Raw genomic sequence first — 12,990 nt, 5'->3', positions numbered from 1 at the left:
CGTTGGCTGCCTCCCCCATGCACCCGGCCGGGGATGGAGCCTGCAACCGAGGTGCGTGCCCTTGACCACATCGAACCCCAGACCCTCGGGTCCGCAGGCCGATGCCCTATCCACTGAGCCACACTGGCCAGGGCTCCGTGGCGGGTTTGCTCCCCAGTCCTGGCCGGGATGCGGGGGAGGCAGCCAGTCGATGCGTCTCTCACATCGATGTTTCTCTCCGTCTTCCTCTCCGCTCTCTCCCGAGGTCAACGGGGAATAGCCCGGGTGAGGATTTAAAAAAGTACCTTCCCAGACGGTGCATCTGAGAATCAAACCAACGCCCCTCGACCCACAGCTGCCCCTCGGCCTGCAGGCCCCCCTCCCCCCAGCTCCTGCAAGTCACCCACGTACCCCTGAGGCGCTGTCAGCCCAGACGGGTCCCGAGAGCAGGAAGGTCCCTGTTGGGGGCGGGGCCTGTGCCCTGCGGGGCGGCTGGGAGCCTCCTGGCCCCGCCCACCAGATGCCAGCGACCCCGCCCAGAGTGACCCCCGCCCTGAGTGACCCCACCCCCAGGGACCCCTCCCCAGCGACCCCGCCCTGAGTGACCCCCGCCCTGAGTGATCCCCCACCCTGAGCGACCCCGCCCTGAGTGACCCCACCCCCAGGGACCCCTCCCCAGCGACCCCGCCCTGAGCGACCCCGCCCCCAGGGACCCCTCCCCAGCGACCCCCACCCTGAGCGACCCCTCCTTGAGCGACCCGCCCCCAGTGTCGACCCCAGGAGAGCCCAGACATGCCCAACGCCCCCGGAGGCCACCCTGCCCGGACAGCCCCTCCTGCGCCCCCCGCCAGGACCCTGGGCCAGCCCAGGCAGCGGGGGGCCCGGACACGCGGCCCCAGCTCACAGGAGGGGGCTGCCCCCGGCCAGGGAGAGACCCGGGGAGAGCCTGGTTACCATGGAAACCAGGACGCCTCCCGTCTCTCCAGGGGCCCGCGGGTGCCTGCCGATGGGGAGCCCCGCTCCGGGATCAGCACCCCTCGGGCCGTCAGCACTGGGCCCGCACGGTGGCCCTGAGCCCCCCACCCCGGCCCGCCTGTCCGTCCGCCCGTCCCTCCCCGTGTCCTCCCGTCTGGTCTGTCCGCGGCTCCGTGTCCATGGCCTGACCATCCCGCTCTGTTTGTGTCCTCAGACCGCGTTGCCCCTCCGTGCCGCCCGCCGTGTGTCCCCCGCCCGGGCTCCCGGAGCCCCGTGGACTGTGCTTGTGGGGAGCTCCCCTCCGTGCATTCACCACCCGTGCGTCCGTCCGTCCGCCCGCCCGCCCCCGGTGCCTCCATCCGCCTCCTTCACATGGCTTCTCGGCCGCCGCCTCTGCCTCCGCGGCCCGCGGGCCCCATTCTGTCTGCGTCCCCACCTCCCCGCCCCTCCCCCAGGGCCCCGGGCCGTGTAAGTGCCTCTCCCCGCGCCTGTCCCTGCCACGCGGGCCGACGGGCACGTGGGATGGGCGCCCAGACCTGTGCGCGGACGGGCGCTCACTTCCGGGACACGCGCCCCGCCCTGCAGAGGGGGCCGAGGCTGGGGCCACCTGAGGCCCCAAGGTTTCCGGTTTCCGGTTTCCCAGAGAGCGAGCTGCGCGGGCACAGCGGGCGGAGGGCGGGAGGGGGCCGTCGTGGGCGCAGACAGGCCCGGAGGGGTCTCCCTGCGAGTCCTCGGCCCCACTCCTCCTCCCGCCCCTTCCCCTAAAATACTCGGTGTTGTGCCAGCACCTTTGCCAGCCAAGACTGCACCCCAAGTCTCCCTCCCTCCCTCCAGCCTCTCTTCTATTTTTTTAAATATATTTTATTGATTTTTTACAGAGAGGAAGGGAGAGGGAGAGAGAGAAACATCGATGAGAGAGAATCACCGATCGGCTGCCTCCTGCACGCCCCCCACTGGGGATGTGCCCGCACCCAGGGCGTGTGCCCTGACCTCCTGGTTCATAGGTCGACACTCAATCACAGAGCCCTGGCGGCCGGGAAATTCTACCATTTTCCTAGAAAAAAATATTTTTATTTTGATCTGGTCCACGCCCACTGCATTGATCTCAACGCCCCCGAGGGGTCAGGAGCTGGGGCGTGAAACGCTCTGCTGTCCCTGTTCCCCAAACCCCGAGGCTCCTCCTTCCGCACGACTGGGTCCGAGCCGGCCGAACCCGAGTTCCCGAGCCCACGGAACCGGCTCCTTGAAGCGGCCTCGTGTGCTGGGAGGGCCCGTTTGTAAGTGAAACCGTCTGTCCCTGCCGTTTGCCTCCAAGTTGCGACCCGCCCTGCGTCCCTTACCTGGGCATGTACCTCACGGACCTGGCCTTCATCGAGGAGGGGACCCCCAACTACACGGAGGACGGCCTGGTCAACTTCTCCAAGATGAGGATGGTGCGTCTCCCACGGGGCCCCACCCGGCCCCGGCCCCGGCCCCCAGCCCCCAGACCCTCCCGTGAGAACCGGGGATCCGGGCAGCCAGCGGCTGGCATCTGGCCGCCCGGGCAGCCTTCCCGCCTTCCCACTGTGCTGCCCGCCCCACAGACCAGCACACCGAGGCTGGGGGGGGGGGGGGGCGGGCGTGACCTGCCCCGGGCACCCCTCCGTCCAGGGCAGAGCCAGGACCAGAACCCTGTCAGTCTGATTCCGGCCCCACCTTCATGCCCGTCCACCCCGTGCATGGGACCGCGGGCGTCACGGGCAGCGCCTCCCAGGGCCCGGAGGTCTCACATGTCCCAGCGAGCAGCCTGGGCCTGGGCTCTCGGGGAGAGGGGACCCCAGAGCGGGGTGAGGGGGCGCCTGGCTGCTCGCCGTCCCTCCTTCCTCCTCCCTGCACTCTGGGCCCCCGCCTGTATCGGGCTCCCCTCCTTAATAGAGGGGCCTCTTGGGAGCCTGCACACAGTAGGCCCTCAGGACACGAGGGAGGCGGAGGCCTTTAATCTTGGCCAGGACCCTGCCTGCGGCCAAGGCTGTGGCTGCCCATCTGCCCTGAGGAGTGGGGTGCCCGTCTGCCCTGAGGAGTGGGGTGCCCGTCTGCCCCGCGGAGTGGGGTGCCCGTCTGCCCTGCGGAGTGGGGTGCCCGTCTGCCCCGTGGAGTGGGGTGCCCATCTGCCCTGTGGAGTGGGGTGCCCTCTGCCCTGTGGAGTGGGGTGCCCGTCTGCCCTGTGGAGTGGGGTGCCCGTCTGCCCTGTGGAGTGGGGTGTCCGTCTGCCCTGTGGAGTGGGGTGTCCGTCTGCCCTGTGGAGTGGGGTGCCCGTCTGCCCTGTGGAGTGGGGTGCCCTCTGCCCTGTGGAGTGGGGTGCCCTCTGCCCCGCGGAGTGGGGTGCCTGTCTGCCCCGCGGAGTGGGGGTGCCCGTCTGCCCCGCAGAGTGGGGTGCCCGTATGCCCCGAGGAGTGGGGTGCCCGTCTGCCCTGAGGAGTGGGGTGCCCGTCTGCCCCGCGGAGTGGTGTGCCCATCTGCCCCGAGGAGTGGGGTGCCCGTCTGCCCCGCGGAGTGGGGTGCCCGTCTGCCCTGAGGAGTGGGGTGCCCGTCTGCCCCGCGGAGTGGTGTGCCCATCTGCCCCGAGGAGTGGGGTGCCCGTCTGCCCCGCGGAGTGGGGTGCCCTCTGCCCCGCGGAGTGGGGTGCCCGTCTGCCCCGCGGAGTGGGGTGCCCTCTGCCCCGCGGAGTGGGGTGCCCGTCTGCCCGGCGGAGTGGGGTGCCCATTGCCCTGCGGAGTGGGGGTGCCCTCTGCCCCGCGGAGTGGGGGTGCCCTCTGCCCTGCGGAGTGGGGTGCCCGTCTGCCCCGCGGAGTGGGGTGCCCGTCTGCCCTGCGGAGTGGGGGTGCCCGTCTGCCCTGCGGAGTGGGGTGCCCGTCTGCCCCGCGGAGTGGGGTGCCCATCTGCCCTGCAGAGTGGGGTGCCCGTCTGCCCGGCGGAGTGGGGGTGGCACTGAGAGGGGAGCCTGTCCCTCCAGAGCCCCTTCCTCCCCGCAGATATCCCACATTATCCGAGAGATCCGCCAGTTCCAGCAAACCGCCTACAAAATAGAGCACCAGGCGAAGGTAGGGGTCGACGTCACGTCCGCTTTCGTTCTTTTTTGTGGGTTTTTAATGTTTTTTATTGACTTCAGAGAGGAAGGGAGGAGAGAGAGAGAAATGTCAATGAGGAGAGAGAATCACGGATCGGCTGCCTCCTGCACGTCCCCCACTGGGGATCGAGCCCACAACCCGGGCCTGTGCCCTGACTGGGAATTGAACCCTGACCTCCTGGTTCATAGGTCAATGCTCAATCACTGAGCCACACTGGCCGGGCTTAAAAATTCTTGTGGCACCCCGGCTGAACATCGCCGGCCTAACCATTGGGCCACATCTTCCTGGCTCGGCATTCATTCGTTCTCATTCGGCCCACATTCACTGAGCACCTACTATGCGCCAGGCTCTGCGTTGGGCCTGGGCCCCTCACTGCTCTTTCAGACCCTTTAACCGGCAGCTTCGACTATCACCCCCTAAAGTAGAACCCTAATGGGAGATGACCTTGAGGGACATAACCTTGAAAGAGATTTGACCTTGAGCCAGCTCACTACTGAGGAGGGGTTGGGAGGGTGCAGACCTCTGTGAAAGACGAGTCTGCCTCCCAGGGCTGCGAGACGCCTTTCTCAGGGGTTACGAGTTCCTCAGACCCCATCTGAGCTGTCTGCCTGCAGGGGCCGGCGGGAGCCACCAGGCAGACCTATAACCGCTGAGCCCAGGAGACCTCGACACCCCTCCCACGGCAGCCAGCCCGCAGGCAGAAGGCCCCCATTCAATTGATTTTTATTGTTAATCCTCCCTGGAGGGCATTGTTCCCACTGATTCTTAGAGGGAGCAGGAGGGAGGGCAGGGGAAGAGAGAGAGAGACATCGACTGGTCGCCACACACACACAAACCCAGGCTCGGGATCACACCTGCAACCCAGGCAGGCACCTTGACCAGACAAAATAATAAAACAAACCCCTTCAGTGTGCAGGCTGACGCTCTAACCATTGTGCGACCAGCCCAGGCAAGAGGTGATTTTTCTAAGGGAGCCATCAGGAGATTCCCAGCTGGCCGGCACGGTCCAGTGGTTAGAGCGCCAGGACCACCGATGGAAGGGTCACAGGTTCCATTCCGGTCCAGGGTGCGTGCATGCCTTGGTTGCAGACTCCATCCCTGGCGCCAGTTGGGGCGTGGGCAGGAGGCAGCCAGTCAAGGCGTCCCTCTCCCATCGATGTTTCTCTCTCTCTCCGTCTCACCCTCTCCTTTGCACTCTCTCTAAAAATAAATCGATGGAAAACATAGACTCGGGTGAGGACGAACAACAACAAATATATATATGACCAGTCAACAGAATGACATGTACTGACCACCAGGGGGCAGATGCTCGATGCAGGAGCTGCCCCCTGGTGGTCAGTGCACTCCCACAGCCAACCTCCCGTGGCTGGCCAACCTCCTAGCCCCTGATCAGGACTGGGTGAGACAGGCCCCAATCGGCCCCAATCACTGGCCAGGCCAAGGGACCCCACCTGTGCATGAATTCGTGCACTGGGCCTCTACTAATCACTAATAAAAGAGAAAGATGCAAATTGACCGTACCTTCGTGACACCCACCAGCCAATCAGGAGTGCGTATGCAAATTAACCCAACAAATATGGCAGGTTAATTTGCATATGCAGGCGCTGAGCGGCCGGGGGCAGGATGCAGGTGTTCTGCACCACCCCAGCTTCTCCGGGCCCCTGGGCAGCGTGGGAAGGAGGAAAGGCGGTGCCGGCAGGCAGGGGAAGGAAGGCCCATTCTTGCAGGAATCTTTGTGCATTGGGCTTCTAGTAATCCCATCTAAAAAGAAAAAGAAAAAGAAAAATGCAAATTAACCATCACTCTGCTACACCCACAAACCACACCCATTGACTAATCAGGAGCGAGTATGCAAATTAACCCAACCAAGATGGCTGCAGCCACAGAGAGAGCAGGAGGGAGGCTTGGATTTCCCCAGTGATGGAGGAAGCCAAGCTTTTCGCACACCCTGGCCGGTCCAGGCCTCCACTTAAGGCTACAAAGTTTCAACTATAGAAGATACATAAATCCAAACAGGAATGGCTGACACCACAGAGTGAGCAGAAGGCTTGGCTCTGTTCCAGGCTACAAAGTTTCAATTGTAGAAGATAAATCCCAGATACCAGGGCCTCCGCTTGGGTCACCGGGGGTTGTGGCTGGCCTGCAAACTGCCACAGGCCCCTCGCCCAGGCCGCCCCACGCCCCAAGGGAACCCCCACCCTGATCTGGGACACCCTTCAGGGCAAACCTACTGGCCCCCACCCGTGCACCAGGCCTCTATCCTATCTAATAAAAGTAATATGCAGATTGATCATCACTGCAACACATAAGATGGCTGCCCCCATGTGGTCAAAGATCCTGCCCCCATGTGGACACAAGATGGCCACTACAAGATGGCCAGCAGGGGAGGGAAGTTGGGAGGGACCAGGCCTGCAAGGGAGGGCAGTTGGGGGCAATCAAGCCTGAAGAAGAGGGCAGTTTGGGGGGACCAGGCTTGCAGGCTGGCAGGCAGAAGCGGTTAGGGGCAATCAGGAAGGCAGGCAGGCAAGCAGTTGGGAGCCAGCAGTCCTGGATTGTGAGAGGGATGTCCGACTGCCCGTTTAAGCCTGATCCCACCGGGATCGGGTCTAAATGGGCAGTCGGACATCCCTCGAGGGGTCCCAGATTGGAGAGGGTGCAGGCTGGGATGAGGGACACCCCCCCCATGCACGAATTTCGTGCACCGGGCTTCTAGGATTAATAATAAGACAAAACCCCGCTTCACCCCTTTCGGCCGCCGGTGCCCCCAGGAGTGCCCGGCTCCCGTGAGACCCTGGTGCCCAAGGTCACGGGTTCGGGAGGCCCTTCCCGCCACCCCCTCTCCCTCTCCCTCCCTCCCTCAGGTCACCCAGTACCTGCTGGACCAGTCCTGCGTGATGGACGAGGAGAGCCTCTACGAGTCCTCTCTCCGCATCGAACCCAAGCTCCCCACCTGAGGCCGCCCGCCCGCCCCCCGCCCGCGCTCCCCGGAGGCCGCCGGGCCGTGCTGTACATACTCGTCCGTCTCTGGATCCTCCTCCTCCGTGTGCTTCTCCAAGAACACAGACCCGGCCCCCGTCTTAGTTCCCGGACTGTGACTGCACCAGCCCCCCGTCCCCCCCACGCCGCCCGCCAGCCCTCGTCTACCTGTGGGGCCTGGTCCGTGCGCCCCAGCCCCTCGCGTTTGACCCGGCCCCGCGGGCAGCAGGGCCCTGCACTCACGAACCTTCAGAAACGTCCGGCTTCTGTCCTCCCCCGCCGGGCCGGGCCGGGCCCACCAGCAGCTCCCAGCATGTCCATGTAGTTGCTACAACGGGGTGGGGCGGGGTCGGGGAGGTGGGACGGGGGGCCCATGCCCTGAAGCCCAGCCATCGGCCCATCTCCCCGTGGGCGGCCAGAGTCGCAGGCCTGGGGACTCGTCGCTCCCCGTCTCCCAGGCGCCTGGACGCAGGGGGTCCCCCCCCCATCCCCACCCGGGGAGACCCAGGCTCCGCCGCACCGACACCCCACCTGGCACCCTGTCCTCCTTCGCTCTGGGAATCACACCGGACAGACGGACGGACGGATGGACAGCGGGCACGAGGCCCCGAAACTCAACAAGGAAAACAGTCACATCGCCAAGTCGATGCCTGCCGACCGATCGCTGCCCCAGGTCGCTGCAAGCCGGAACACGCACACGCGCACGCCACTTCTCCTCCGTCAGACGCCTCGTGGCCCCCCCCCCCCGCCCCCCAGCTTCGTGAGATGCTCCCAGTCCGTCTCTGCCTCGTGACAGTAGCTCCCGCCGCAGCGATTAGAACCCGTCCCCGCGTGTGTGTGCCCGCCCACGGCTGTCCTCCCGAAGGCCCCTCGCAGGAACCTGTGAACACGACCCTGTTTTCTACACGGGACACGGGATGGGGGGGGGCAGGCGCCGTGGCGGCCCCGGGCCACGCCTGCGTGAGCAATACCCACTGGTTTGAGGATTCTGTGTCCAGTCCCACACACTCTACCCACGTCCGGCTCGTTTGGAGAAAAAAACAAAAAAACACAGAAAAAGAACTTTCCATTTTTGTAAAGATCAATGTTTCCTGATTACCTCTTGCTAAATAAATCTATTCTATCTCAGGGTGAACAGTGAGTTTGGGTGGGTGTCCTTCATTCCCGCAGGGGACGTGGGGGCACTAGGTCCCTATGGGGGGGGTAGGGGGGCATTGGGACCAGACCCCAAGGGACGAGGTCACGGTCCTGCTTTGTGGGGACTCCCGGTCTCTCCAGGGAGGTGGCTTCCGTTACCTGTGAGGCCAGAAAAGAATCGCTCCACAGTTTAATGGCTGCAAACAATTTCTAGCCCGGCCAGTGTGGCTCAGTGGTTGAGCGTCGACCAGGAGGTCAGGGTTCGCTTCCGGGTCAGGGCACGGGCCCGGGTTGTGGGCTCCATCCCCAGTCGGGGCGTGCAGGAGGCAGCCGATCGATGATTCTCTCTCATCATCTCTCCCTCTCCCTTCCTCTCTAGAATCAATAATATATTTTCTTAATTTTTTTTTTTTTTTTTACAGAGAGGAAGGGAGAGGGATAGAGAGTCAGAAACATCGATGAGAGAGAAACATCGATCAGCTGCCTCCTGCACACCCCCTACTGGGGATGTGCCTGCAACCCAGGTACATGCCCCTGACCGGAATCGAACCCGGGACCCTTCAGTCCGCAGGCCGACGCTCTATCCACTGAGCCACACTGGCCGGGCCTCGCCCTGTGCTTACCGATCCTGGTCCCTTTCCCAACGGTGCCTGCGGAGGCCTCCATGCCCTGGGGGCTGGAGGCCAGGTGGTGGCTGTCACAGGAACATGAGGTGCCACCCAGGCATCATCAGGCCCTGCGTGTGGCGTCCACACCTCACCACGCACGGCCACACGCACCCACATGCACCCACACGCACCCACATGCACACACATGCACCCTCACACACATGCACTCTCACGCGCACACACACACACCCGACCCCGGGCCTGACTCCCTGACCGCCGAGGGCGCGTGCCCAGCGAGGGGGGACACCCACAAAGCATGGAGCCCCCCGTTCCAGCTCCAGCCCTCACCGCCCTGCAGGCTCCAGGCCCTCGCTGCCCACCACCCGGAAGCCACCCCCACGTGGGTGCCCTTCCGCCTCCTCACACTCAGCTGGACCCGCTGACCTCGTCACCTCCACCCGCACCCGCCCCGCCCGGGTGTGCCAGCCGGAACCCCGGAGGTCACCGTGCCGCCACCTCCACGGGGTCACCGGGTCCCGGCGAGGTCGTCCTGCTCACCCCTGCAGCAGGCGTGGCTCTGCGGTTGAGCGTCGACCTAGGAACCAGGAGGTCCGGGTTCGATTCCCGGTTGGGGCACATGCCTGGGTTGCGGGCTCGATCCCCAGTGTGGGATGTGCAGGAGGCAGACGATCCATGATCCTCTCTCATCATGGATGTTTCTATCTCCCTCCCTCTCCCTTCCTCTCTGAAATCAGTAAATATATATATATATATATATATATATATATATATATATATATATATATTAAAAAGTACCCCCAAAAAAGCAGATTAGCGGTTACTGGCTGGGTGAGGGGTACTCTTTTGGGGTGAATATTTTTTAAAAGTAAAGAGAGGGGGTGGCCCTAACCGGTGTGGCTCAGTGGATAGAGCGTTGGCCTGCGGACTGAAGGGTCCCGGGTTCGATTCCGGTCAAGGGCATGTACCTTGGTTGCGGGCACATCCCCAGTGGGGGGTGTGCAGGAGGCAGCTGATGGATGTTTCTCTCTCATCGATGTTTCTAACTCTCTCTCCCTCTCCCTTCCTCTCTGTAAACAATCAGTAAAATATATTTAAAATATAAAGAGAGGGGGTGGTTGCACAACACTGTGACGGCACTCAACGCCCCAGAAGGAGACACTTTAAAATGCTTGATTGCACGTGATGTGAACTGAACCCCAAGAAAAACAAATAAGGGAAGGAGCTGAAGGTAGCCCTCTGCCCATGGGAGAGTCCTCGTGACCGGACACCAGTCAGGCCAGCCGGTGGGAGGAGTCTGAATGGCACACCTCAGATTGCTTAATTGTATGTTCCGTAGATTTCATCACCCCAGTTAGCAACAAACAACAGGAGCCAGCCGGGTGGGGCTCAGGGGCCGAGCCTCGACCTACGTATGAACCGGGAGGTCAGGGTTCGATTCCCGGTCAGGGCACATGCCCTGGCTGTGGGCTCCATCCCCAGTGTGGGGCGTGCAGGAGGCAGCCTATCGATCGATGATTCTCTCTCATTGTTCACTCATTGATGTTTCTATCTCTCTCTCTCTCTCTGCAACTGATTTCAGAGAGGGAGAGGGAGAGAGAGTTAGAAACATCGATGAGAGAGAAACATCCATCAGCTGCCTCCTGCACACCTCCTACTGGGGATGTGCCCACAACCAAGGTACATGCCCTTGACCAGAATCGAACCCGGGACCCTTCAGTCCGCAGGCCGACGCTCTATCCACTGAGCCACACCGGTTAGGGCCCGAGTTTTTTTTGTAATATATAATATATTTTTATTGATTTCAGAGAGGAAGGGAGAGAGAGAGAAACATCCATGATGAGAGAGAATCATGGATCGGCTGCCTCCTGCACGCCCCCCACTGGGGATGGAGCCCGCAACCCGGCCATGTGCCCTGACCGGGAATCGAACCCTGACCTCCTGGTTCCTAGGTGGATGCTCAACCACTGAGCCACGCCGGCCGGGCTAAAAAAATTTTTTTAAAGGGGGGAGGGGGGTTGCTGGTCAGAAAAGTGTCTCTAACTGGGCCTGTGGGGGAGTGGGGGGGGGGGGACAGCAAGGATCCTGGCTGGGGAGGGGAGGGCGGCGAGACTCGATGAGTGACAGCCCCGCTCAGGGTTCGGGTGAGACCGGGGAGCGGGTGGGAGGGGCTGGCAGGGCCCTGGGTGTCCGGTGGCCGGGAGTCACCGCAGGTGCCAGCACCCGGCGGGGATGGCGAAATCGCTGGGGCTCCTTCAGGCCCGGCCTGATTCCGTCTCCTCCCGCGGCCCTTTATCAGCTCTTACATCGCTCACGCCAGCAGGTGTGTTCGCTGGGCAATTAGGACCCACACGCGTGACTCATGACCCAGAAACACTCAGGGCTCACTTCTCCCTGCCGGGAAGGGCGGCGGGAAGGCCCAGCTCACGCAGGGGGGAGGGGCAGGGGCAGGGGGCTGGGGGCTGGGGGCAGGGGCAGGGGGAGGAGGTTGGGGGCAGCGGGGAGAGGAGGGAGGAAGGGGGAGGGGGCAGGAGCAGGGGGCAGGGGGAGGGGCAGGAGGCAGGGGCAGGGGGCAGGAGCAGGGGGCAGGGGGAGGGGCAGGAGGCAGGGGCAGGGGGCAGGGGGCAGGGGCAGGGGGAGGGGGCAGGGGCAGGGGCAGGGGGCAGGGGGAGGGGCAGGGGCAGGGGCTGTTGCTCACTGTCCCTCTGTTGCCCGCCCCTCTCAGAGCCTCCTGGCCCCACGGGCATGTCAGGCGGCCAGTGCAGCACCTCCCCCCCCCCTCCGCCCAGAGCCCCTCAGCTGTCTCAGGATGAGGGTGGCGGCCTGCCCGCTTCGGGCCACGGAGGAGGGCAAGATACAGGAAACACGACTTTCTTTTCTTTTTCTTAAATAGCTTTTAACTTACTTCAGAGAGGAAGGGAGAGGGAGAGAGAGAGAGAGAGAAGCATCCATGATGAGAGAGGATCACGGATCGGCTGCCTCCTGCACGCCCCCCACTGGGGATGGAGCCCACAACCTGGGCATGGGCCTTGACCGGGAATCGAACCCTGACCTCCTGGCTCATAGATGGATGCTCAACCCCCGAGCCACACTGGCTGGGCAGGAAACACGATTTTCAAAATATTTAGCCGCCAGGACGGCACAGGCGCGGACCGCTCAGGCTCGCGGCCACACGGGTACAGCTCAGCGTCACGCCCGCCGGCAGGTGAAGGGCACGCGGGACCGTGTGCTCCGAGGAGCAGGCGTCGGGAAGTTCAGGGAGAGGAAGTGCCCCGTGGCTGGGAGAGGACGGCAGGAGGGAAGGGATGGGACGGAGCTGAGTGTGGGACAGGGGCTCACCGGCCAGCTGATGAGGAACGGGGTGGGAGGGCATTTCCAAGTGGGACGGGGATGTATCATACAAGGTCTCCAGCGACAGCCTTATGCACCTCCTGCATTCACTCCTTCCTCACTCCACAGACTCTCTGGTTACTCACCTCTACATCCTTCCACCCATCCATCCCTCTGTCCATCCCCCCATCCTCCCACCCATCCATCCATCTTTCCACTCCACCCACCCACCCATCACTCACCCACCTGCCCATCCATCCATCAACCCATCCAACCATCCATCCACCCACCCATCCATCTACCCATCCTTCCATCTATCTATCCATCCATCCATCCATCCACCCACCCACCCACCCATCCATCCATCCACCCATCCATCCATCTGTCCATCCACCCATCCATCCATCTTTCCACTCCATCCACCCACCCATCACTCACCCACCTGCCCATCCATCCATCAACCCATCCAACCATCCATCCATCCATCCACCCATCCACCCATCCTTCCATCCATCCATCCATCCACCCATCCACCCATCCATCCATCCATCCACCCATCCACCCATCCTTCCATCCATCCATCCATCCATCCACCCATCCATCCATCCATCCACCCATCCATCCATCCATCCATCCATCCATCATCCACCCACCCATCCATCCATCCATCCATCATCCATCCATCATCCATCCATCCATCCATCCATCCATCATCCATCCATCCACCCACCCATCCATCCATCCATCTTTCCACTCCACCCACCCACCCATCACTCACCCACCTGCCCATCCATCCATCCATCCATCCATCCATCCATCCATCCACTCACCCAGACCCCGCCCCCACTTCCCTGAGCCCG

General features: G+C 63.0%; 1 protein-coding gene across 1 annotated transcript in view; it reads left to right on the top strand.

The window, feature by feature from the left end:
* Positions 1 to 8,092, top strand: part of RASGRF1 (Ras protein specific guanine nucleotide releasing factor 1) — a 58,644-nt gene extending 50,552 nt beyond the window's left edge. Inside the window, 3 exon segments of the mRNA XM_079764054.1 lie at positions 2,270 to 2,387; positions 3,966 to 4,034; positions 6,923 to 8,092. Coding sequence (XP_079620180.1) covers positions 2,270 to 2,387; positions 3,966 to 4,034; positions 6,923 to 7,015 — 280 coding nt within the window. The 3' untranslated portion in view covers positions 7,016 to 8,092.
* Positions 8,093 to 12,990: the final 4,898 nt, after the last annotated feature.

Source organism: Cnephaeus nilssonii (genome assembly GCF_951640355.1).
Source record: "Cnephaeus nilssonii genome assembly, chromosome: 24".
NCBI lineage: Eukaryota > Metazoa > Chordata > Mammalia > Chiroptera > Vespertilionidae > Cnephaeus > Cnephaeus nilssonii.
The sequence above is the reverse complement of the archived record's forward strand: the minus strand, read 5'-3'. Positions and strand labels throughout refer to the sequence as shown.